At 35.9% G+C, this 27,836-nt stretch overlaps 1 protein-coding gene across 1 annotated transcript; it reads right to left on the reverse strand.

The window, feature by feature from the left end:
- Positions 1-27,836, reverse strand: LOC5568293. The gene is made up of 4 exons (XM_021841408.1): positions 27,518-27,836; positions 10,008-10,145; positions 1,216-1,599; positions 1-1,154 (listed from the first exon to the last, which is right to left on the reverse strand). Exons 1-4 carry the CDS (start codon positions 27,622-27,624, stop codon positions 110-112), a joined length of 1,674 nt encoding a protein of 557 aa, XP_021697100.1. The 5' UTR covers positions 27,625-27,836; the 3' UTR covers positions 1-109.

Below are 27,836 nucleotides of genomic sequence, written 5' to 3' on the forward strand. Positions count from 1 at the left end.
TTTGAGTTCAGTACGATTATAATTTATTTACAATTCTAATTCGCTTGAACTTGATTCTCAATCATCTCGGTACACATACAATAACTGCAGCTTTGAAACGCACATAATCTCACCGCCTTCGCTCGTACGAAGGCTGTCGCTTTGGATGGGATTGGGTGTCTCTCCGCAGGGCCTCGCTTGGCGAAGGTGCTCGCCCTCCATATGGCAGTAGGTCAATATTCTGGATGTGTGCTCTCACAGATGCTCCCGGTGCTAGCCCCACATACCAATCGCCAACATTTTTGATGATTGTAGAATCCTTCGAAAAATCTCGCCAATCCTTCTTCCGATCCTCCTCCAGCTTCTTACGGTCATAGCTTACCTCGGGGTAGTTTGTGAAATCGTTGGAATTGAACGCTCCCGGAGCAGACTCATCAAAGTTTGGATAACCCGAGCCGGAAGGGCCCGAAGGTCCGCTGGAGATGCTGATGTCGAACGGACCCGATAGCGGTGGATCTTCTGTGGGCTCATAATCATACTTCGGAGGAACGAGTCCAATTATGCTACCATCTTGTGGCTTACCACCATAATCGGAATCTTCATCTGGGAAGCGGCCCTTGGTTTCACTGGGATCAGGGCGATCAGTACTCGAAGGAACCTTACCAGTTGATGGAGTGGTCGGTCGTTTTCTATCGAAGTCGTCATCGAATGCTGGCCCAGTTGGACGACCGCTATCGTAACCATCGTGATCCGGTTTCGCTCCATCATATCCACTTCCGGTTGGCCGTGATCCATCGAACCCAGGTCCGGTAGGTCTTGATCCATCATACCCACTAGCTGTTGGTCTCGATCCACTTCCCGGGCGATCACGATCACTTCCACCACTAGGAAATGAAGCAGGCCCAGATGGACTTGCGGTGTAACTCGGGTTGTTGTTATCGGTTACATCGCTCTGCTCAACGTGACTTATTGCAAAATTGGTAGCAGGCGAAGCAAGTAAATGACTTCCAGCTCCTGTTGTGCTTTGAACCACCTTATATCCAATTCCTGCCCCGGCTATATACTGGACGGTGCGTTGTAACCCTTTGTCATCCAAGTACGAGTACGAACCACGAGTGATACCATCCGGGCCCGTCGTCTCCGATCTTCGTTGATCAGGCCCAACCGATAGCAACCTGTAATTAAACGAGATCATTCATTGAGATCGCAAAAATCTGCCATTGAAACAATTCCTACTTATACTGCCCGGAACCACTCGGTCCACTCTCAAAGGCCACCTTTCCCCGCACTTGCTTGTGCGTTTTGTACAGAGGGCTCTCGTAGGCTATCGTATTGGGTGCATCCGGGACCGGGTTGGCCACTTCAAAGCCGGTGCCCGATCCAGCCGAGTACCGAACCGAATGCTGCTCGCCAACGTCATCCACGTAGGTATAGAGCCCATTCACCCGCCCGTTGGCATCGGATCCCTCCCGGCGCTGATAGTTGCGAGTTTTAAATTGGAAATCATAGCTGGGATCATCGTAAGGATCGGCCTGGGGGTCTTCCGGTGTGCCGATCGGACCGCGTGGCACTTGGGATAGATTTTGTTTCCGGTGAATCTTCGGTCCTCGGGCACGGAATCTGAGAAACAGGAAATGGAATGGAGATGAACAGGTTTCATTATGAAGTAATAAATTAGTGGATTAAAATCATACGCATTAGATGTTTTATATACATAGATGCGAGAGCTTAAGTTATGTGAAATATGTACGATATATGCGATTCGAAAAAAAAAACGGATTTTTCAAAAGATGTGAGTCCAGGCGGCCATTAACTGATCGAAACTTGGAAGCAGAACTGATTTGAACACCTGAATGGCACTACAGGAGGAGCCAGCTTATTCTGACATTGAGTCGTAATATACGTTGTAATATCATTATTTAATTAACCTTTGCGTCCCTGGCCTATTTGAAAACCTAGCCAAATGCGTTGAGTGACCTTAGAGAGGGCATTTTTTCAAGTCTTATGACGAAAGAGAAATGTACATAGAATTCATAGGATTTGAACAGTATAATTTTCTATTTCATGTCTATCTTGAAGCCAATGACCTGTAGATTACTTCAAATAATAATAGGTCCTTTTGATTCATCTATTTTAGATTTTAAGGAGATAAAATCTCATAGTATGGATAGCGGCCCTCAAGAAGGGGACCGTAACGCTTCTTGCATGAAATTTTAAAAATTTTGAATGAGTCGTATCGCTAGAGCTTACCCTCTCCTCCCCTCGAGCGTTACGTAATTTGTGCACGCCGCTTTATTGTTGGAGTTGTGGATACTTAGAATTTAATGAGAGAATTAGTGTTCTCATGAACATTGATTATTCTTTCGAATATTGATTCAATAAATTATTTTTAACATCAGAGTTGGGAATGGTAATAATAGTAGGCTTGAGTGAAAATCACGTGGCTCTTCTAATACAGTAGTTCAAAATTGTAGCCTATGTTGGGTAGATGAATTTTCCAAATCAGTAGTGTCTTTCAAGGCTGTAAATGCGGGAAATAGAACATTTTTCTACAGTAGTTTTGGGTTGCCCTTAGCAACGGGTGTTTTGCTATTTTCAAGGCATTTTGCTACAGTAGCAATGAACCTATGCACGGGTTCACTATTTGACGTTTAAGCGGTGCCGTGTTATTTATGTGACCATGGAAACCAGTGAATTCGGCACCGCTCAAACGTCAAATTAATGAACTCGTGCATTGGTCCATAGGCGTGAGTTTCACTGGCTCCGCTGACTGTGATTTGTTGCGCTTGCCTACTGTAGTTTGATTTTCAGAAATTTTCCCAACCCTGTTTAACATCAAAGTTGCTGTTATTTTATCAGAAAGTTTTCCATCTTTAAATATATACTATTCTTTCAAATTGCATCGTTACATTGATTTTATCAATGTGTCCAATCAGATTTTGAAGCCATTCCAAATCTGATCAGCGTTTTCAGGTAGTCAGCTTTAGGCTATGGCAAACTTTATAACTGTTTGAGTATTGTATTAGTAAAAATTTCTGGTCGGCTATACATGGGCGCCAATATTTGTACCTCTAGATGCTCTCAATCTGCTGAATATCTTTGCCGAAAACACCAACCTTCTAGCTGATAAGGATCCTGATATAGAAAAGATTGAAGATTTTTTCACAAACGACACCTAATTGATGAGTTCCCAATAAGACTCTTCAAAAGCCCTTGGTCTGCTGAATCGTTTTACTTCTAGCTAATAAGGATTTATTACTTCGGTTTAACGTCCTTCGGCCTAACCTACTTCGGTCTAACGACCCACTTCAAATAATCAGTGCCTATGATCATGAAACGAATGTGACACATATATTGCATCTTAAAGTACTTTCAGCTGAAGTTATTGGATTTTCTCATGAAATTATTAGCAAATTTTGACGTAGAACTACGTCTTTCTTCTCTATACAGTGAAATTGGAATTTCAAAACCAAGAGCGTTACGTTTGCATGAAATATTTTAAACGTTTATAACTTTTCACTGGCCTAACGAAATTTCTTGATTAGCACCTCAATCGAAAGACAAGACATCAAACGTTCATGTCGTTTACTTACTGAATCCTACATACCTGCCCAAATAGTTTAATAACTGTTTTAAAAAAGAACATTGATTTCAAGCAAATCTATAAATACGGGTGCTAGAGAAAATTTGACGTCATTTGCTTTTCACTCTCCGATTGTCTCGCATCTCAGCAGGCAACAGGCGTGCTTCTCAGGCACAGACATCGATAGCGAAGGACGCCTCCGTTTGTCTTGCTTCGCTCAAATCAAACTGTCGAGCGAGCGAGAGAAGATGCCGTCCGAAGCTAAAGGCATCACCGCTGCCGCCGCCAAGAAGAGGAAGAGGAAGCAGTCCACAGGAGAATTTGCGGTCGAACTGTGAACACGGGCAAGTCATTCTCGCGTTGTGGTTCACCGCTCGTTTGCGTTCACCCAGCCATCGTCATCGCCGACGCAAATTTCATCGGCCGAGGAGCTGTTGACCCGCGCTTCAAGATTTGGACTTGTGATCATATCAGCAAGATTTCAAGAGAGAGCAACGTTTCTAGATTTCGACTTAAGCTCGGTGATCCACTACCCGTTGGTGTTGTGCGCCATCCACGCCACGAGACATTCAGCTGGTTCGTCGTAAAAGCAAATAACTTGCTCAAATTTGTACATTTGAGTTGAGGATTTCCCGTTTGACCATGACAATCAACTGATAACATCCCGCAGTGTTATTTATCTGTAAGAGCATCGAAGCTAACAAAGCCATCGGCCCTTTTCAGGGCCATACAATTAGTGGAAAAGAGGTAAGGGAGAAATATTTCCGACTTTATTTATGACTTCTTATATTCCTAAATCAATTTCACAGCTTCATACAAAATTTCATTTGTCATGAATAATTTATGACTCAACAATTTGTGACTGTATTCGCGGGCGCTGCTGCAGTGCCGTCGGAGTGAGTGCTCAACATTTCACAACGATTGTAAAATAGAGTGGCATTTCCAACAGTGTCTTTGATGTCAGCGTCATATTTTAAAGGAACACTTTGATTAGAAAAATTATCACATGTAACAAAATTGCGACATATTTAGAATGCTTTTGAAAAGAAATTCTCATTGAACAAGTGTATTAATTTTGGCACCCATGGATCAGAAATTTACCTTAATAATGAAGAAAACTATTGATTATCAATAGCTCGTATTGAATATTTAGTTAATTTCAACCCTTCCAACAGTTCATGTTCGACCAATTTCTCACGCATTGGCATTCTCCGCAATTTTCAAGTAATTCCAAACCCAAACATTATTGGCACATACCCATTTCCCAGATTGGTCGATCAGAAAGCGAAGAGCACAAAAGGGAGGACCATCATCTGCTATTCTAAGGTTATAAAACATACTTCCTTCGTCGGATTCAGTTTCATTCCATTTCCGCTTTCGAGCTGGTAAGAGGTCCTCCGAACTTGCTTCGCGAGAAGTACCTCGCTGCTAGAAAGCTGCTGCGCTGTTAACCTTCAAGGGGCCGTCCATAAATGACGTAGCATTTTTTCACTGATTTTTTACACCCCCCTCCCCCCTCGTAGCATTTCGTCACAAATGCTAGTACTCCCCCTGGAAAATACGTAGCATATCAAGCACACACCCCCCCTCCCTATATAATTTTTTATTTGTTTTCCTAAGTGACTAGGTTGAAACAAAAAATTGGAATTCAGAAGTTCAACACAAAGTTTGATATTAATTACTGACTGAAATGTAAGGATAATCTAATCTAACAGTTTGATATACAGTAGCGCTCAAAAGTAATTTGGAAAACAGTTTCAAATAAACATTTTCCTTGGTTTTGGTTTCCAGTTTCATATATGCTAAATTATATTACTTCTGCTGTTGTTACCATGAAAAACAAGTTTACAATAGAAAATGTGAAAAAATGTTCGATTAGATTGATGAAGCTTGTTACTGTCGAGTTAGGGTGCAATATATTAGAGGATTGTTTTTTTTTATTATTCGTTGTTATGAAATAGATTTCAATGAAGATGATCAAGAAAATATATTAATTTAAAATTAATCATCGTTAATATTATCCAATTTCAAATCCATTTAGCAAACAGTGGCCAGATACATAAAAGATTACTCTTGAGATATTTGGAATGTTTAGAAAATTTTAGAGATTATTATACAAATTATTCATCTCTATAAATATTTCAGTTGAACTTCATTATCGTTTCTATACTGAAATAATCTTGCACAACCTATAATGAAACAGTTAAATAATAAAAAAATCTTCAAATTACCGAGTTATTAAGAAAATTGAATGAAAAGGCAATTTTGATAACAATTATCCTAATTCATATTCAGGCTATTCCATCAAGAGCATTGATATATCAAAATAAATCGATGAGTTGATGAGGAGATCTCCTGCAACATTGAAGGCATAATTCACGGAACAAATATCTTGTTTTAATGTAATATTTGCCAAAAAGTGCATATATTATTTCCTTGAAGAAATAAAGCCCCAACAGAAAATATGGATAAAACTAAAACGGCTGACTTTATATCATGTTAACAAATGACAAAACAATGTACTCCAAGTAGTTAAAGCATTGATTTTTAATCAATTTATTGAACTTTTATTTTGTTTATTTATAAATTTATTAATTTAGACATGAATATAATATAATATTCACATAATTATTAAAAGCTTCAATACATCTGCTTGATTTCATTTATCAAGGAAATCTAAAGTTACATAGATACTTTTTCAAATTGTCATTATGAATGTTTTGAAGCTGAATCATAATTTTATAACCCAAGTTTATAAGTCAAACAAAAAAGAAGTTTGATAAAAAAATAATTGCACGTATCCCATTTTTTTCAGCGCCTTTCTTTTTACGGACTTGATTTAAAATGCTACGTCCACTAGCTAGGACCCCTCCCTCCCCCTCGTCACACTTCGTCACAAATTCGTAAAGCCCCCCCTCCCCCCTAAAAAGCTACGTCATTTATGGACGACCCCCAAGCTGTCAATACAGCATCTGGTTTGTGAAATTCAAGATTAAATGATTGAGCTATGTTTCCAGATTTCAACTCAATCCCTGTGATCCGCTACCCTGTTGCTGTTGTGCACCCATGAAATATTCAGCTGGTTTGTCGTATAAACAGAGAACTTATTAACATATACACTTTCGTTGGGGTTTCCCTGTTTAACCATGGCAATCAACTGTTAACATCCCGTAGTGCTATTCGTCTGTGACAGCATTCAAGCTCAATCGGCCCTTTTGAAAGCCATCAAACGTTCTTAAAAGGGTTTATAGAATAATATTTCCTGATTTATCTATCATGATCTTAATCTAGCGGTATTGTACAAAACTTGATTTGGTTCACATAATTTATCTCACATAATCTCATGAATGTTGAGAATTTACTAGTGGACGCCGCTGCAGCGCCGTCGGACCGTAATAACATCATAGTACTCAGCATTGTATGGCATTTCTAACAGCATCGTTGATTTATCATGTAATGGGGGAACATTTCCTAAATTCTTGAGTACGGAAATTGGGAAACGTATTAAAATTGCAACAGATTTTGAATACTGATTCTTGGCCAGTTGTAATAAGCATTTTTTCTACATGTTAGTTTCAATAAAGAAATGCATTGCAAATGCCATATTATATTAAGCAGAGCATTCATATTTACGCTTGAATTGAATTTCGAATTCCGATTTCCATAACTTTTACAAATCAGAATATTTATCAGTATTTATCAGAAATATTTAAAATTTGCTCGAAGGCAAAACATTCGTGTTTTTGCATTTATTGTAAACTATTGAAATAATGTTTTATTGTTCATCCGAACGCGTCCATGAATTTTCAAAGATATGTGAATCCCTAAGCAAGACATCAACTTTATACACCTTATGTCCCAGATGGGTCGATCAGAAGAAGGCGAAGAATAAGGAAGGGAGGAACATCGTCTGCTAACTTGGTGGGGTTTTGCTTAGCAACTGCCTTCTTTTTCGGATGCCAGCCACAATCACAGTTTAGGACTGCGATGGCGGTCACAACCATCTCATTCTCCTGTGGACTGCTTTCTCTTCTTCTTCTTCTTGGCGGCGGCAGCGGTTATGGCTTTGGCTTCGGACGGCATCTTCTCTCTCTCGTACGACAGTTTGATTTGAGCGAAGCACGATAAAAGGGGGGTCCTTTGCTATCGATGTCTGTGCCTGAGAAGCACGCCCTGTCAGAGCAAGCCAATCTGTTGCCTGCTGAGATGCGATCCAAGTGGAGAGTGAAAAGCAAATGACGTCAACTTTTCTCTAGCACCCCTATTTATAGATTTGCTTGAAATCATCGTTCTCTTTTATTATAGTTATTAAACTATTTGGGCAGGTATGTGGGATTCAGTAAGTAAACGACATGACCTTGCCTTGTGTTTCGATTGAGGTCCTAATCAAGGAACTTCTTTAAGCCATCAAAAAGTTATAAACGTATGCCAACGTAACGCTCTTGGTTTTGAAATTCCAATTTCACTTCTGTATAGAGAATAATAGAAATTTTAGTATCAAATTGAGCGGCATAATCAAATGCAAACGCATTCAGTTTCCGGTGGTTAATGCCTGTGCTTTTATTGTTCATAAGTCGCAAGGTGGAACCTTTCCCCGAAGTCGTGTACGTCTATGACAAAAGCAAGGATCAGCAATTGGTATATGTTGGTTTGTCGCGGGTTACTTCACTGCAAGGACTATTTTTGACAAACTTTACCAATTCTTTCAAGTTCCATCACGCCAAAGGCAGCAATTCTCCCAAGGCAGCGTCAATAAATGACGTAGCATTTTATGGCCAATTTTTGACAACTGTTATTCAAACATTAAATCAAATCAAATCCTTTTAAAAGCATTAAACTTTGAAATCTAAAATCCGAAACTCTGAAAAAGCTTCCACACCAAATGACAGATCTCCCTTATTGAATACTCACAATCACAGCACCTATCATCAAACATCCTATCACCTGCAAAAAGCTACCGCACTGTTGTAAGAGTCTGACCCAGAATTGATCGAAGTTGTGTCCATAGTAGTTCTACGTCAACCCCGCGGTAATGTAACAGACATTACCCACCCCAATTTTTTTTTTGAAGAAATTGATTTTTAGCTTCTGACAGAAATTCTTGGTTATGTAAGTTATTATGGTAAAAATTCGAAAGTTGTTGGCCCAAAAATTCATCGACAAATTTGAAAAAAAAATCTTCAGGAAATCGCCAATAGTTCCTTGTGGGAATATTTTTGAGAAATCAGTTGACTTCATTCTGCATGATTTTATGGGGAAATTTTGAAGCATATTTTTTCTATAATTTTCGTGAACATTCCAAACGAAAACTCACCTGTAATAATTCCCGATGTAATTAGAATTGGCAAAACTTCCAGAAGTTGTATACAATAATCTGATTTTCAAAAATACTTTAAGTAGGTATTGCTTGAAGTACTTCTTATGGATTATGCTAGAGTTTCAATGAGAAGTTTCTCAACAACTTTTTTTTTAATATTTATTCATATTCCATCAAAATGATCGATTCCTCTTCATCGATTTTCACTTTAAATTGTTACACGAAATGCAGTCGATTTCTGTTAGATTTTATATTTTTATAATGCTTGCAGAAGAACATCCTTTCCTATTGATACAATTATAGCAGTCGAAAACATTCTTAAGGACAAGTTATTTGCGAAAGTTAAAACCGATAAAGAGATATAGATCGTTGCAAATACGCGATTGTGATACTAACCTCCAAATTTGGACCAATAAAGTATAGTAAAAAATAGAAATTCTTTCCAGACAAAAATAATTCTTCTTCTCGATCTCGACTGATAAACTTCGCCTACTCAATAATTTTAAGCTGTTCAGGCGTCTCTGGATATGTGCAAGGTCATATTAGGTCATGGCATTTATATTTGTTTAATTGATGTGCATCATTAATGTATAATTTTATTTAAGAACATACCTACCTAAATGTGATGCGAATAATGCATTAATCTTGTAATACCTATTATTATCTTCAGGTGCAACCAACAATGCTTCGGAACACATCGCAGTTTAAGATTAGATCAACTCATCAACCTAAATTGGCCATTATTTTACAACGCGGCATAGTTCCTCCAGCCAAGGTTCGTTAGTTTCCTTGTTACAGATTGTTCGCAAGCAACCAACAACGCTTGGCACGCCGACGCCATAACGCACTTCTTCCAAAGACCGATTACGATCATCATCATCATAATTGAATTCTCACATAAATTTCCATTTGGGAACATAATAGTCACAACAATGGGTTTACGATGACATTTAACTATATTTTTTCGGTGCACCTTTTAGTGTGCGATGTTTGCTCTAAACCACAACCTTTACCGTGAATTTGGGGAGTCAAGTTCATTGCCACATTATGTTGCCATTAGGAGGTACTAGCTGATTGGATAGATGGATACCTTTCACTTTCATAAACGCCAGTTTCTTGAAGACTTACCCTCTTGGACCGGCTGTGTAGACAGTTTCCTCAACGCGGCCCGTATCCGGCTGACGGCTTCCGAACCTTCCCCGGACGATGGTTTTCGGATTTCCGCTGGCCGTATGGTAGTGACCACCAACATCGGAGTTTTTCAGGCTGCAACAATGAATGAGATAATCAGATTCTTTCGATTCACACTAGAATGTGGGTAACGTTTCGAGTGCTTTTGGGTCATTGATGGAGCCAAGTCTCGCTGAAATAAAAATCTTTTTTTTTCTAATACCTAGAGCATAACTGTCGAGTAGCGTCATTGGTAGATATCACAATTGAAAATTGAATAAATTTTCGGTGCTAAAAATAAATCTCATAAGATTGCAGACATTGAAAATTCATGTGTTTCCCGAAATTATCAATATTAATTCGTTACCATTTTAAGGTTTTTACTAGACATTTTTTATTTCAACATTTAGTTATGAAAATGTTAAGCAGCTAGATTGTAAGTTTTCTTTTTTATTGTCTGACTTTTTCAATAATCGAATTAATTTTATAAGCATTGCAAGAAACAAATCTGCAAATGGTGAACTTGTACACATTTGTTTTGTGTTTCAGTCAAGTTTGTAAAACACCACCCCTCCCCCAAATGATGAACTTCATTTATGAGTGATCCCTTAATTAAATGAAATGCTGTATACGAATACGTTTACTAAATATAGATTCAAGGAATCATGGGTACAAATCTAATGCATTCCTGAAGGAAATTCTGGGAAGAAATTTAAACGTAAAATGGGTAAAGTAAGGAGCCTTCCTTAGCCGTGTGGTTAGAGTTCGCGCTGAAGGTGTCTGGGTTCGATTCCCGGTCGGTCCAAGATCTTTTTGTAAAGGAAATTTCCTTGACTTCCCTGGGCACAGAGTATAATCGTACCCTGCCACACGATATACGAATGCAAAAATGGCAACTTTGGCAAAGAAAGCTCTCAGTTAATAACTGTGGAAGTGCTCATAAGAACACTACGCTGAGAAGCAGGCTCTGTCCCAGTGGGGCCGTTAATGCTAAGAAGAAGAAGGGTAAAGTTTTCATTAAATCTTACACTATTTCAAGCAAGATTTCAGAATGTATTGGCAGAATTGTTGCAGGGTACCGTAATCCGGGGGCAAATTGATCGCTGGGTGAATTTGATCAGATCGGTACCAAAAACATTTCCTCCCAAGGATGCTGAAGGTTTCGTTGGCACCACAGATATTCCATGTTTTCTTGTTTATAGATGCCTAATGGTGATTTTGAACTATTCTTTTTTTATTGAGGTCAGTGTTGCATAGAAATGTTCATACTTTTTGAAGGTGTAGGCAATACAGTTGGAAATGTCGGTGCTAAACAATCCCATAGCGCTATGCCTACATGTCAACTTTGGGTGTACAAAATGTTGTGTAAGCTTAAGTATGAATTGCTGAACTCATTTTTGATATCAAACAGCATAACAAGTATAGTTTTTTGCTCATAAAACCGTTTATTCTCAAATAATGTGCTTATTTCAAGGAAAATTGCCTATATTTAGGCGTATTAGACAGATTTTCAAAGTTTAATTTTGCATTAAATTGATCAAGTACTTGAGTTGTAAGAATTTTGACATCATTTTCAGAGAAACATAAAAGTAGATGGAGTACCGTGTACCTTTTAATTGCGCTCCTAAATGCTTATCTTTGACAGATACGCGTATTTCGACTACCACTTGCAGTCTTCTTCAGTGTCAGTTAATCGTATCCAGTGGAGTGGAGTAACATTCATTAAAGAGGGATCATTTTCAGATTCAGGTGACCCAAATTTAGCAGATAGGGACATTTTTTTATTCTTAAATCTGCTTTGTTATATGATGATCAATTTCGCCCCAGTGTGTCATTTCATTTTTTTGATATTAAAACTATTTTTATGATATGTTAAATATTATTTCATGAAAAGTCAATAACGTGACCTGATAAAGATCAATGGAGTACTGATTTTATCGAAATTTGTTGGACAACATTTGAATTCCGAAGGTTAACAGAACAGAAAGTTGTAAAATAGTGATCAATTTGCCCCCGGATTACGGTACTAAACAGTATTCCACAGAATTCTAGATAATATTCTCGCACAATCCGGTATTTCGGGAAACTTGTGTATTTTCGGATTTTTTTTTCTCTGTAAAATATGGCTTTTGAAGGCCATATTTCAGGGTTTTGAAGGTCAAATTTCCGGATTCTCAAGCGAATTATGGCATAAGCACATTTTCAAGCGAGATATAGTTTCAGCTAATATGACCAACCGATAGTAATACAGAATTTGTCACGGATACTTACATTTCCTATGATATTTTCCACTGGGAATAGTTATATTCGCAATACTTAATTATCACGTTGTATTTATGACATTTATTAACACTGCTTTTATGCGAAGAAAATTTAGAAGATCGGTCCATGACGAAAGAACAAAGCTGTCGAAAATATAACCAATATAGTCACCCCAGCCACCCTAGTTCTCACAGAAATTCTTGGATATATCTATGGATTTTATTACATTTATAATATTTTAAATTATCGAAATTATACACTGAATATGTTAAGCTACTCCCAGGCTCCAGTTGTTGGTTCCTTGTGCAATGTTGATTATTTTGGTCAACCACGGAGTAGCAAATCAGTAGCAACTACGAATTGTACGGTCATAAATGCTCATGCTCAAGCTCAGATGAAGAAATATCTAAGCAGTTATTTGCGAGATTCCAAGGAATACTGGTGACCTTGAGGCAGGGTTTGAATGCCCTGGGAAAATTAAATAATTCAGAACATGAATCAAACCATATCAATATGGGTATCAAACTCCATTATGTTTCTAGAAATATTTACAATATCGGTCTATATTCCGGCAACCCTGCAGCAGGTTATGGGTATGTGAAAGACGTATAAGGACTGTTCATTTTATAAAGTGGACACTTTTTTTATGCTATATCTTTTTTATTTATTGATTGGTTTTTCTGTGTATTGTTCAACTATTATTCTGCAATGCTATAAAAATATAATATCTTAGAAAATGCTTTTGGTTGAAGAGCTAAATAGTTTTTCCAAAAACTCCTAAGAAAAGCTGTTCGTCAAAGTTTAACATTATTTTTCGCATAACAAAAATCCTATTTTTTATGAACAAATTGAACGTTTGTATCCTTTACCATTCTACTAAGGGTATATCTTAAAAAAATATTAATTATATTCCACCGTTCTCTGACATCAGGTAACTTTAGTGATTTACCCATTTATGGCCAAATTTGCTGATACACCATCCTTTCACTCCCAGCAAAAGAGAAAAATAAAAAGTGAGTTCAAAATTACTTTGGATTACTAAAGAAACTATGTTTGTATAAATGAGCGCCAAATCGTGAGTTTAATCCACAGTCTTAAGCATAAATTTTACTGTTTATGGTCGTTTTACTAAAAAGTCTCATACTTTCAAAATCATGTACGCATATTCATCGATCTACAGCAAATTGTGAACGGTTTTCTCCGAATTTTTCAATTGATAATCTCAGAATAATAATATTATGAAAATAATATGTGGAAAATAAAATCGATTTTATTACAGCAGTGTTACCAATTTTGATGATTGTCAATGTACTTTGGCAGTTCTTCTAAGAATAAAGCAATTGTGTTTCTATTGTGCTTTAAATGTGACGTGGGGACTTAATAAGTAACTCTATGAAGGCGTAAGTTATTTTTCATATTAATACTATATTAGCACTTCCATCAGGATGTACTTTTAATCGAAAAATTCTACTCATATCAATTCCCTTTAAATTTAAAATATTTTTCTTTAAAAATATGCGGCAAAAATAATTTTATTATATCTGTAAATTTGTTGCTCCAAAAATAACTTGATTTTTTTCCATCAGGCTTCTGATTGATGATGCTTTCAAAGAACAAACCTTTTTTGAAAATAAAAAAAAGAAATTATCGGATTTTCCAGCCAATTTCTAACAATCATTGATTTTGATAACCTCCAAAAATCGACCGTTCTAATCGTTGTTCCATATTCGTGTGAAATTTCATTATTTTGGAGATTTTTTATTATCACAACATTGTACAATACTAGTCGAACAATGCGCAAAAAACCGATTGAATTTTCATTGATAAATTAAAAAGATACAGCATGCACAAGGTGTCCACTTTATAAAATGAACAGTCCTTAGTAGAATTTAAAACAAGAAAGATTTTTTCAGATATTCCTTTAGAAGTTCTGCAAGGATTTGTCCATGTGTCTTCCCTGTCAAGATTTGTTCAGGATTCTGTGGAGCACTATCAAGGGCATTTCGAGAATTCTTCCAGGTATTTCTTCAGTAGATCTTCTAGACATTCTTTTGAGAAGTGAGCAACAACTTCTCCCAATCCCTTTTTGTAATCAAGTTTCTAATTGATTCAGTAAAACTCCATTCAAATGAATACTCACTTGAAAGACTTACCCGAGCAAAGTCCAACATCATAATGAAAGCAAGTTAATATCATTACTAATTAATTAGTTAATAAATAATTAATTAATATCATTATAAACTCGTGCATGTACATGTCATACATGTATAAACACTACGATAATATAAAAATAAAACATTTATTTTGTCGTAGACTCGTTTCAATATCCAAAATTCGCGACATCATAACATCAAAATAAGTTTTCAATATGATCTCAAGCTTTGCTCGGGAAGTGTGCATGTAAGATGAAGAATATGCAATTATTCACTTGTCATGTTGTTTTATCAATGTAGAGTCAATGTCGGGCTAAATGTCTCCAATGTCGATAATCATATAATCATAACACCGAATTGGTTTGTCGGCTGTGACTCTTTCGAAATTTATATGTTACCCAACAGTTGGTGGTGGCTTTTCGACTGCTTCTTTCTTTTTATTGCTAAGTAGTTTTTCAACTTATAGCGCAATGTTCATTCGAAAATTCAGTCCTGTACTTCAGAAATTTCCCAAACAACTTTTTGTAGACCTTTTCAAAATATAACCTGAAAGTCAATTATATTTTGAAAACTTTAAGGATCAATATCAAACTTAATCGTGGTTGAAAAAATAATTTATTTTAAATAAAAATTCATTAACAATTTCTAACCGAGATATTACGGTATCCGAATATTTGCTATTTTAGGTACCGTAAAACGGGGTAACTTTGATAGTGCGAGACCCACAACATATTGAACGAAATAACGAAATTTCTGTCAATCAGTTAAGCAAAAGGAATGCAAAAGTAAAGAGTATTAGTATGACACTTCATGTCAAAGCTATTTTCGTTGGAATCAAGTGCATTTGAGTATTTATATGCAAATATTAAAAAATTACAAGATTTTAGCATTTTTGCATTGCTTACAAACAATCTGTTCTACGATCACTATTTGATAAAGTCATAATGAATTCGTCACTTATCCATGACAGCCTAGTTATAGTAGAACATAAATTTGGTCTCGAAAACCATTTTTACAAACTAGGACCATTTTTGTAGTCTAAGTCAGAAATTCCATATAGCGTTAAACGCCGAGAGGTATGCAACGCCCTATAAATGTTCCGTAATTCATTAATTTTGTTCGATTTATATTCCATTTTCATAGTTACAGTCACCCCACAGTTATGGATAGCACACAGATATGGATCAAAGTTGGCTTAAATGGTGAATATCTCATCAAATAGAGTTGCAATTACGCAGAGCACATTTTATCTACGTGAACCATAAATCTGTACAGCATTGCAATCAATCATAATATCTTCGAGCATATTTTATTCGTCCGTATGAAATAAAATGTTTTCCGTATTCATAGAATCGTTGATTCATAACTGTAGGCATTGAAACCCGTACCACAGTTATGAATCAACGATAAGACGATTCCGAAAGAAAAGCCGAAATGTATACTTTCACTAACACACCATTCGTTTAGTTCACAGATAAATTGCTTTTGTAGTGTTCTGATCCATAATACGAGTCGATTTGATCCATATTAGGAACCCTCCTGTTCCACTGATCCACATCTGTGGGATGGACAACGTTTTAAATTTCTATCGAAATCGACACTTTTTCGTAAAAAATCGCGATTTTTTATATGAATTCTCGAAAACAATCATATTCGGCATTGCCAGGCGAGTAATTTTGTTCTGTACAAGGTCACCACGATTTGTAGTCATATTTTATTCTTAAAAATGACCCTTAGCTGATCCATAACTGTGGGGTGACTGTACCCCAAAACAGAAACCCGACTTTCGATTATATGAAAAATAATATATCCATTCAGAATAAATCTTTTGGCAATCTATCAAGTGCAATCGATAGCTAGGATGTCAGTGCTTGTTTTAAAAATATAAATGATTATTTTTTGAAACAGTATGCATAAATATGGAAGTTTTCTTAGAAAAAACTATCAAACTTACCCCGTTTTACGGTAGCTGTTTATTCCATAGGGGAACATGGTCCAATTCGGGTCTGGTAACAGTTTTTTCGTCATATCTTTTCATCACGATGAAAGACATGGAATGTTTTATGCCTGATTCAGCGCGCACACTTTTCGCTCATAGAGTTTTGTTATATCTGCTACCAGGACATGACTAGACATGTTTGAACAAAACTCACCCGAACGGTCCGAATTGAACCAATCCTGTTCCAATTCGGACCTCCCATGTTATAATTCGGTCTATTTTTTGCTATGGTAGTAATAAAATATAACTCCTATTTGTTTGGTATCAAAGCTTAATGAACTTCTTCTGTAAGCACAAGCATAAAAATAAACTCAATGCGTAACAAATTTGAATATATTTCGACTCAGAACTAGCTCAAGTAACATGTGAATTTCAATTAAAAAACGTGAGTGAAATCCAAAGCTGGTTCAAAATTGGCAACAGTCAACTCACACTAACTCGATTTTGAACGTAACATAGTGTATAGAAGATATCGAGATAAAGAAGACATATATTTTGAATTTTGGAGCTTTTTGTTATTTTGACAAAATACATTCCAAAAAGGTCATAGCTTTGAACTTATGTAGTACAATTTTAACACATTGAAGCTTTTCATGAAAATATCGGTTTAAAATAATGAACTTGTATGCGAAACTGAAACAGACAGCATCGAGTCTCGGGACATCAAGTTAGAAAAGTATTGACTTACATAGGGGAAATGGTGGTAAAATGAACAGGGGTGGTAAAATGAACACCGTTCCTTTTACCGAGAAAAAACAAAATTCGGTGATTTTTTATCACGCACGGACGATTTAGAACATAAATCTGAGTGTTCGAGTTGATACGGAGGTCAATTGGAGTGAAAATATCAACGAAACCTAAGATTTTAGAAAACCACGTTTGAAAATTAGAACTGACGTAACTTCAAGCTCGGAAGACCTGAGGTTTTTCAGTGAGGTGAATATCGTTATGATATGATGTCAAATCTGATACCTTTAGAATTATTTTTGAATGGGTTACAATCATTAATGGATGTATTTTCGGTGGGGCAATGAAAATTTTCAGAAATATTTGTTTTGCTCACGTTTTTTGCGTGGTGTTCATTTTACCACCAACCGCTGTTCATTTTACCCACATAGTGCAGGTAAAATGAACATTTGCATCGTTTTTTGATAGCGATGAAAATATGTGAAAATTTAGCTATTTTAGTCTGAATCCATGTCGCTGCTATAGATTACATCCTTATTTTTGATGTTGTGCGATAGAACTATACAAATTCCTCGTTTTTATATCAGAAACAAGATGATTTTCTTAAGGTGTTCATTTTACCACCCCTTCCCCTATAGGGGTCAAAGTACGCTGTATTGAAAGGAATGCACATTCTTTCGAGTTTAGGAAAATTGGCTGTATTGTTCTCAGCACTCGTAAACGTTAAACTATTTTGTTTACAGTTTGGCGTCGAACTATTTTGATAAGAGTTAGGCTGTGGAGATACTTTTCAAGTAGCTGATTTATTGATTTCTTTATTTTTTTGGTGACCTACCGCATTTCTTAGATTTTTTCGAAGCCTTTTTTTACCACAACAGAAACAAAGGCTCCATCGATCAATATTACAACTTCTATGATTTTCTACCAAGTAGAGAAAACAGTCACGGAGTGAAGATTCTTGGAATAAACTGAGTGCTCGTTGAAATCAAAAAATCTGTATTGAATCATATCAAATGGTCCAGATTGGACCAACTAGCATTTTGTGATTTTTTTTAACTAGTTGAGCACAAATAGTACATAAGCATTACAAAACCATATGGTCGGATGAGATCTCAGGGTTGGGCAATTCGATTATGAAATAACACAGAAATATTGGAGAATTATTGTCGCTTACAGAAGGTTGGAAATAATGCTAACCTACTGTACACTAGAGCGCTAATATAAAAACTAATATAAAAATAAACGAAACAACTGAAAGGCGCCAAACTGATGGGTCCGAATTGGACCAGGTTCCCCCATCATTTTTTTTTCAGAACCTTGAATATGGTCTCAAATCTCTTAGCTGAAACCATTTTTACAAACTGGGACCATTTTCGTAATCTAAGTCAGAAATTTCCTTATAACGTTAAACGCCTAGAGGTATGCAACGCCCTATAAATGTTACGTAATTCATTCAATTTTGTTCGATTAACACTCCATTATGAAAGTATCCCCAAAATCGAAAATCAACTTCAGATTCTATGAAAAATTATATATCCACTTAAATTAAATCTTTCGGCAATCTATCAACTGCAATCGATAGCTAGGATGCCAGTACTTCTTTTAAAAATATAAATTATAATTTTTTGAAGTTTTCTTAGAAAAAAAACTATCAAAATTACCCAGTTTTACGGTATTCCTATAGGGGTACCGTAAAACGGGGTAACATTGATCTAAATGGTCTTCCTCGTAAAAAGTTGGAATCAATACTTATCGATGAAATATTTTCAATGCATGAATGGTACTTCTCTTTCTTATACTCATAAGCAGTTAAGAAATAGATTTTTGCGAAAATTATGTTTTATTTATGTGAAACTTTTCGAAACATTGACTTGCATGATAATAGATGATACAACCGAAGATCTATGTCACACATAAGTCCTCCAACCGATATGAACAAGGAAAATTCAATTGTTAGAAAACGATGCTGGTATAAAAACTTACACAAGGATGTTTAGTTATTCAAAATTGATGAATTACTACAAACAATGTAGAATTTTATTATTATTTATTATTCCGTGGTTCAAGGTATTGTTAATTAAAAAAAAAGTAAAATATTTATAAAAGTTTGACCTTTATTTTGAGCTTCAGGTGCCATGGTTTGAGTAAGTGTCGCCATTTTCAATATTAGCGAATAGTTCATATGGCTGATCAATGTTACCCCATTGCAGCTAAATCAAAACATGCTTCAATATTTCAGAAAACAAAATACTGTACATATATAGGGGCGATGGGCGTCAGTACTGATAATGTTTCTTATGTTTCTTATTTATTTACTTCAACTTCGGCCAACCAGGCCGTACAGACTGTTTTAAAACGTATCAACAATACAGAAATCATGAGTAAATTACAATCAACTTAGAACATATGGATCAGAATCACTTTTCGACATTGAACAGAACAGCAGTGTAGGCAAAGTACATTAAACAGATCGTTGGCTTATCCGATTTGAGGGCCGCCACTAGCGTTGGGCAAATTTGACCCGAACATCGATGTTACTGAATCGATTCAAATTTAATATGTCGCATCGATTCACCGATTTAATCGAATCATTTGAATCGATGTTTTTGAATCGATTCGATTCGCAAGCAAATATGAAAATTTACAAAACCATGGTCTCAAAATAAGACCAAAAGCAATTTTACATGGTTTTTAAATTCCTTCAATTGAATCACGTTGGAGATTAAAAATCGTATATTATACAATTCAAGTCTGATTCAAGATTAGGTGTATAGTTCATCAACTCATTGAAAAATTCAAATCAATTTCATTCTTTTGAATCGAAACAAAAAATCGAATGAAAAAAATCGATTCATTCGATTTTGAGTGCTCCTAACATCGATTCAAAAAATCGATTAATCGGAAGGAAAAAATCGATTTTCGGAACATCGATTCAAAATCGCCCATCGCTAGCCGCCACGCAGAATTAGAGATGTCTCGAAATTCCCGGCAACGTACTCCACTCGGCCAGTTCGAAATCTTCAAGGCAGCATCACGAAACTGAACATCGACGGTGACTTTGAATGATACATAGTTGAGGTTGGATATGTTCATCCATGCAGGTACCAAACATTTAACATGATGCACTTCCGAAGCTTTTATCGATTCACAAACCATCTCTTTCAATTCATGTTCAGTAACGTCCGGTGCGATGTTTGACACATGCAGATGAAATTTTTCGTTGTTCGAAATACGTTTTTCAGGGTCGATCGCATTTTGTTTCGTAGAAGACAGAGGTGACGAATATTTGTCGTTGGAAAAATGCAGCTGTGTGAATGACGTAGATGGATACGGATCGGTTGTAGAATTTTTTGCTATTTTCGATAAACTTTCACTGATCCGTTTCATTTCGGTTTTTAACTCATCGATTTCGCTCCTCGTAACATAGCTGTTAGCTTGGTTTTCGCGGAAAACCTTCTGGAAACGAGCATGTTGGATTGCGTCCCTGCATGAATCGCACATCCAAAAAATGTTTTGGTGCAAACATGCGCATCCTTCATCGTAGGATAATCCTACGCATTTTGCATGAAAATATCGTTGGTCCTCGCAGATTCCTTCGCATGACACAACAATATCTTCCGCAACAATTTCAATCGTGCATACTCCGCAATGCTGGATCATTTTGGTTCGATGCACCCCACAAGCTTCAAAAACAGACGGCAAAAGGTGCGATGCGACGCTGATACACGAACAAGAGCGTTGTGATAAAACAAGGGAGCCGGTGTTATGCGTTGACGAAATCGATGATCAAAGCGTTCACGTACGAAAAAACAAACTGTAGCTCTCAAATCAGTTAATCAGATGGATTATTCTAGTTCGTTTGATAGAGCATACAAAAACACGACCGACGGTAGCAATATCGAGGATTATCAAGCAATTGGCACTACGTAATTAACTAAAAAACAAGCAGCAAAACTATGCGGTGCAAACGACAGCAACAACTGTACTCAACTGCCTAATAAAAATATAAAACTAGCAACATTCACAATTACAAAAGTTTTTTTTTTTTGTAAATGCCTGAAAACTGATCAATGTTATCCCGTATTACTACACATTTGAAAGTTTCTAAACCTTGATGTTGTCATATTATACTGTACTATAAATTCCTTCTGTGCGACGCATTTTTTTGTGATTTTTCTTATTATTTTTTTTTACTAGAAGCTTAGATTGAGGGGCCTAAAAGCGAAGTGATTTTTTTGTCATCTTTGAGCTAAGCGTTTTTAGTAATAGAAATATAAGTAGTAGAACGCACGGCACGAAGCGGTCATAATTCATTTTACTGAATATCCGATGGTAAATGGAATCAGGAATTGCCAAATTAATTATTTTTGACTGTTAAAACTCCATCGAGTTCGATGTCGTTATTGATATCACTTCACAAATTCTTATTAGGATGCGGAGATCAGATTGCGAATGCTCTGTTAGGGATGGTACACAAATTATGTCACGCTAAATTTCAACTTTTTCGACCCCCTCCCCCCCCCCTTTGTCACACTTTTTGTATTTAATATTTTATTGTTAATAACCATTAAATCTTTAGATTGAAAGCAAGATATTAGGATTATTATTGTCCAACTTGAGAAGATTCCCCTCACAGAGTTGCTTCACATGCTCTTAAGCCTACTTTTGGTATGTGTATCTAGAAAGCTAATGTACACTTTTCTACGTGCCAAAGATGTACATACCAAATAAATACTTGAAATACTTATGAATTGATAATGCCAATTTCACATTAAATATCAACCAAAACCAAATAACGAATATGTCCCTCAATGTAATTAACCTTAAGTGTCAAATATTTACAATTGAGAAATAACTAATGAATTATTTGGTAATATTTTGTTGCTTCTTAATATGTTTTATTCTCCCAATTTTATATTTTAAGCGCTGTATATATAGATGCTGGAATGTCGTTGAATATCTTGTTTTGATAGTCAAAATAAATACAAGAACAATTTCATGTCGTTCCTCCCACACTTTGGGAAGTCATGTCATAAATATTAGAATGGCTGTTGTACCAATACTCATTTAATATGATTTTATTATCTCAACGTCCTCACTTAAACTACTTGTTAAATCAATATACAATGCTACAAATGCATTCATATCGATTTAAAATATGAGTAGTGAAAATTTCATTATTTTGTATATTTATTCCAGTTGGCTACAAATATACTGGTATGTAATAAATTCTATGAATATTTTTATCATTGCCTCTATTGATAAAAACTCACAACTTTGAAGGCACGCTGCTAACTTATTTGCAAATATTTGCAACTAGAACCTTCACAGGTTCATTTTCCTACTCAAACATGATCATTTGGTGGCAGAAGTTTGATTAAATGTGATCAAGAACATATTCAAAAACGTATCTTAAATAAGGTGATGTAGTTACGAAGTAAGTATGTTTATATCCTCATTACTCACATCAATACTGAATTATAGATGTCAAATAACACTCTAAAACGTATCAGAAGTGATCGATATACATCTGTACAAATGTTCTGTAATCTAAACTGATTAAAAAATCATTTGGCTGGTTTGCGAAGACAATAAACAAAGTGCTGAAATCGCTTAATTTTTTAACGTATTTTTAACAAATGAAAAACACACTCAATCATTCATATCCCTACCTTGCATATCATACAGGAACGTCTATAATGTTTATATAAAGGTAAAGGGATGACAACCACGACATTTTGTTTTTCGATTTATGACCTACTGGCGGTACCACTGTGCGCTGTTATCACAAAACAGAATTATTTTTTTAATACTTATTTTTGAAGCTTTCAATTGTATTTTTAGTGCCATGTTGTAGAGAATGTTTAATTTTGGTAAAAAAAAATGATGATTTGACACTTATAAACACGGTATTCAAGCTGAGGGATTCCACGGAGGCATGCAAGTCGATTCTGATCGACCATTTCAAAAATATCTGAAACTTTGCACAGTTTTTCAGTTCCATCTAAATCGTCATTTTCCGATATCAAATCTTCAAGTTGAGTCACGACTAACTTTTCAAAAGGGTGTATGTGAAAATGGTTCAAAAATATTCAAAAAGCTGCTCAGCAAAAATGGTTCGTTCGATTGTTAGACAACTAAAGAAACAAAGTTAGACAACTAAAAAAAGATTCCAAAAAAAATACACACAGTAAAAAAATTTTTTTTTTTGCATTAAAAAACATCATTTTTGTCACAAAAACTCAAATATCTCAAAACCCTATCGGAATACCAACGTAATTTTTTGAGGGAAAACGGTCCATTATATTAGCTATCTACCATAAAAATTTGGTGATGGTAAGCCAATAAACAAAAAAGTTATGACATTTCAAATATTTCACAAATTTGACACTAAGTGAAATTTTTTTTTTCATTGTTTTTTTAGGACCGCAGTTTGTTGCTGAATTTTTTGTTAAGGGTACCACATGAGGTTAACAAGTTGTTTTCATGATATTTTATTTAATTATTCATAACTATTATAGAATCTATTAGAAAGTTAGACGCGATCCAGTGTTGTGATCTAAAGTCTTGATAGTGTCATATTTTTTATTGTACGTAACTGAAGAAAAATTCTCTCAATAGTGTTGAAACCTTTTGATAAAAGAAACCTATAAGAAATCTAATATTGAAGACAAAAGCTACAAAAAAAGTTTTCTATACAGGTAAACGACTAGTTTACCTGCAAAAAGTTTACCTCGTAGAGAACAAGGCGGGTCTATACCCAGGTGATCTAGTATACGTAAAGCAGGTCGGTTTTCTCGGCGCTGGTTTTCTCCACAAAGTTAAAATCTGATTACACCTGGGCATAGACCCGCTTTGGTAGAGAATAGACTTTGTTAATCATATTTGGGAGAAAGCGAGTAACTTCAACAACATCAAAAACATGATAGGTACATACCATGAACATACTCACGAAAAAGCTAAACATATACTACCACTATGGTTATAAAAGATTTAATTGTAAAATTTTTCTTCAGTCAAGCAAACGACACCAAACTAGTCAGTAAAAACTTAAAAGTGATTTTGTTTATTAAAATCTAACGAGCAACATGAGTAGTCGCTTTCTCAACTGTTGCAGGCCGTTTGCAGAAAAAAAAGTGTTCGAAAGAGCTACGAAATCTCACCGAAAGCACCATAGATAAACTGAAAGCGGCTGGTTATGCTCCAATGTCTACATTGAATACAAATTTACGCATTTGTACGTCCTGCCGTTTAAACGTTGACAAACGGGCAATCTGTACATCATCGGTTGATCAGGTTGCAGGAAGTTCGAAAACAACAACAACTGAGGAATTACTAGATGCACCGACAACAACTGAGGAGTTGCCAGAAGTACCAAGTGCAGATAGTCTTGCCACGGTACCATCAGCGACATCTGTTTCAACAAATCAATCAGAAGATGAGTGCATCCAGAAGGTCAACATCGAACGCTTCAACGAAGGGATAGCTGGAATAAAAGTGACTCCGATTAAATGGACGAAGATGGGTTACGTCAATTATCCCGAGAAAAAATACCGTGAAATCAACGAAGCTGTACGAAGAAACCTCTTCAAATTAGGACCTGAGGATGTGGAAAATACAGACTACGATGAGGTAATTATGAATATGAAGGAAAGGTTCTCGAATCTAGCCACGACAAGGAAAGAAAAATTATTGATTTTGTCGATGCTGCCAAGCTCGTGGTCTATTCAAGACGCCATTGATGAGTTCAAAACCAATAGAAATACAGCAAAAGAGGCAAAACAATTCAAAAATAACTGTCTTGCAACCAAAAATGCTAGGTCGAGTACTTCATTAACAGATGAGACAAAAGAAAAAATAATTCAATATTTTGAAGACGATGAAGTAAGTAGAGCTATGCCTGGGCAAAAAGATTATGTATCTGTAAAAAAAGATGGAAAGCGTCAAGCAATCCAAAAACGATTAATGATGACTACTTTTAAAGAAGCGTATACACGCTTCAAGGAAATTAACGAAAATATTAAGGTAGGTTTTTCCTCATTTGCAAGCCTTCGTCCAAGGCAATGCAAGCTTCTATCCAATTCAGGAACACATAATGTTTGTGTGTGCACAACACACGAAAATATTAACCTAATCTTACATAGTTTGAAAAGAATCAATTTATCAAAGGATATTAAAATGTTAACTGGTAGTCTTTTGTGTGAAAATACAACATCAAATTGCTATCTACGATCTTGTTCGGATTGTCCAGATTCTTCATTATTGGAAAATACTTTATTCGCTGAGTTTGAAGAAAATTATATTGATCAGTTATCATTTGAGCAATGGGTGACCACGGATAGGTGTGACCTAGAAACTATTGTAAAACCTGTAGATGAGTTTGTGTCATTTTTTTGCTTGAAATTAGAAAGTTTAATTCCTCACGACTTTATTAAAACAGAGCAATCCCGTTTTTTTAAAAAATACGAAAAATACATTACAAGATGGTGAATTTTTAGTCATTTGTGATTTTTCTGAAAACTATAGCTTTGTATTGCAAGATGAAGTGCAGTCCCATCACTGGAACGTACAACAAGCTACAATTCATCCATTCGTTATTTATTTCAATGGAAGTACGCAAATTGAACATTTTAGTTTTATTGTAATTTCCGAAGATTTAAGACACGACTCAGTATCTGTAAATTTGTTCATTGCCAAAATGATTAACTTTTTACGCGTTGATAAGGATAAAGAAATCAGAAAGATATATTTCACGTCTGATGGAGCAGCATCGCAGTACAAAAACCGTAAGAATTTTTCGAGCCTATGTCAATTTAAATCAAAGTACGGAATTGATGCAGAATGGCATTTCTTTGTTACGTCACATGGCAAAGGTCCTTGTGATGCTATTGGAGGAACCATAAAGCGCATGGCCACAAGTGCAAGTTTAGCCAAAGAACGTGAGCATCCAATTAAAACTGCAAAAGAACTATTTGATTGGGCGAATCGCAGAAAAGAAGAAGATTTAACAAAATTATCATTTTGTTTTTCTACTACTGAAGAGTACGAATTAACGGCATCAGAGCTCAGCGAGCAATATAATAACGCGAAAACGATCCAAGGAACCCAAAAATTTCACTGTTTCATTCCATTGTCAGAAAATAAAATTAAAGCAAAACTTTACTCGAACTGTACTGATAATGATGCAAAAGTGTTCGATATTGTAAAAAAATTGAATAACAATAAATAAATAAATAAGTATTATTGGTTTACCATCACCAAATTTTTATGGTAGATAGCTAATATAATGGACCGTTTTCCCTCAAAAAATTACGTTGGTATTCCGATAGGGTTTTGAAATATTTGAGTTTTTGTGTCAAAAATTATGTTTTTTAATGCAAAAAAAATTTTTTTTACTGTGTGTATTTTTTTTGGAATCTTTATTTAGTTGTTTAACTTTGTTTCTTTAGTTGTCTAACAATCGAACGAACCGTTTTTGCTGTGCAGCTTTTTGAATATTTTTGAACCATTTTCACATACACCCTTTTGAAAAGTTAGTCGTGACTCAACTAGAAGATTTGATATCGGAAAATGACGATTTAGATGGAACTGGAAAACTGTGCAAAGTTTCAGCACAATAGAAAAAAATGAATTAAAAAATTTACCAAATTTTGGTGCTGTTGCTTGGAATCACTCAGCTGTCCGAGTGTGGCAAACTAGATGTTGGTCACACAAACAGTCGCGTTAGCATTCTAAAGCTTCTACTTTTTTAGTGTTCTTAGCTCATTAAAGCAGTACCAGGCTTTTTAGAGAATTTTCAAGGTATTTATTCCTTCCAACAGAAAACATCCCTGATATAAGAAATAGCACATTGTTCTCCCAATTCGCTGATTGTTTCAATAAGCACTATCAAGGTATTCAAGCTGCGCTTAAAATTTAAGGTCAACCATGGAATTAGAAAACATAACATTACGAATTTCTATGTTACTAGTTCATTTTTTATTCAGTGCCCCTTTTCAAGACATGTGAACTGCACCTACCCCAACTCCCCCCGAACCCCAAAACCAGCACTGCTTTTTGGCCCTTTTGTGGCTTTGTAGCGACGCAGTTAATGTCATGAGGTATTTCAACTTATAGTGCCATGGGGTATGGATTCGATACCCGATCCAGCCTGTGAAACTTTCCGTGAGCAATGTTTCTGGGCTGTATCATTGGGGTATTCTTGTTCGTTGCTGTTCCACATCTTGATTCTCTTAAATTGCTAATGTCCAATTTGCACATTTTTTTTTATTAAACCCTATGTAATTGATCACTTCTTAATTCCAAAAGCACACGAACCATATCCCACATCTTGTTGCACATCCTTGATAGAAAATCGTCACGATTACCCAAAACTGAATGATCCATCCGAGTTGATGTGATTGAAATCCGACTGGTCTGATTGCACCGAGAGAAAGCACCCAAGCACTATCCCCAACACCAAAGACAGCTTCATTGTCCTCAGGGAATGTCCTTTCCAAATTGATGTAACAACGTAAAACGTTCACTGAAATCTTTTCGAACAGTCCTTTTTATCGAGCCTCTTCTTATGGCTAATTGTCGTCCTTCAGGATCCCACCCATGCACTCACTGAAACGCGGGACGCAATCAAATCTCGAACACGCGCACGCGCTTATACTTTCCCACTGCGGTCAAAATTCAACTCAA

This window comes from Aedes aegypti, chromosome 2, assembly GCF_002204515.2.
Source record: "Aedes aegypti strain LVP_AGWG chromosome 2, AaegL5.0 Primary Assembly, whole genome shotgun sequence".
NCBI classification, from domain to species: domain Eukaryota; kingdom Metazoa; phylum Arthropoda; class Insecta; order Diptera; family Culicidae; genus Aedes; species Aedes aegypti.

Excerpts from the sequence above, each read along its gene's own strand:
- LOC5568293 (XM_021841408.1), bottom strand. The coding sequence starts at position 27,624 with ATGAAGCTGTCTTTGGTGTTGGGGATAGTGCTTGGGTGCTTTCTCTCG. Across the intron at positions 1,600-10,007 it reads TACACAGCCGGTCCAAGAGG|ATTCCGTGCCCGAGGACCGA; the intron begins GTAAGTCTTCAA and ends CCTGTTTCTCAG. Across the intron at positions 1,155-1,215 it reads AGTGGTTCCGGGCAGTATAA|GTTGCTATCGGTTGGGCCTG; the intron begins GTAGGAATTGTT and ends GTTTAATTACAG.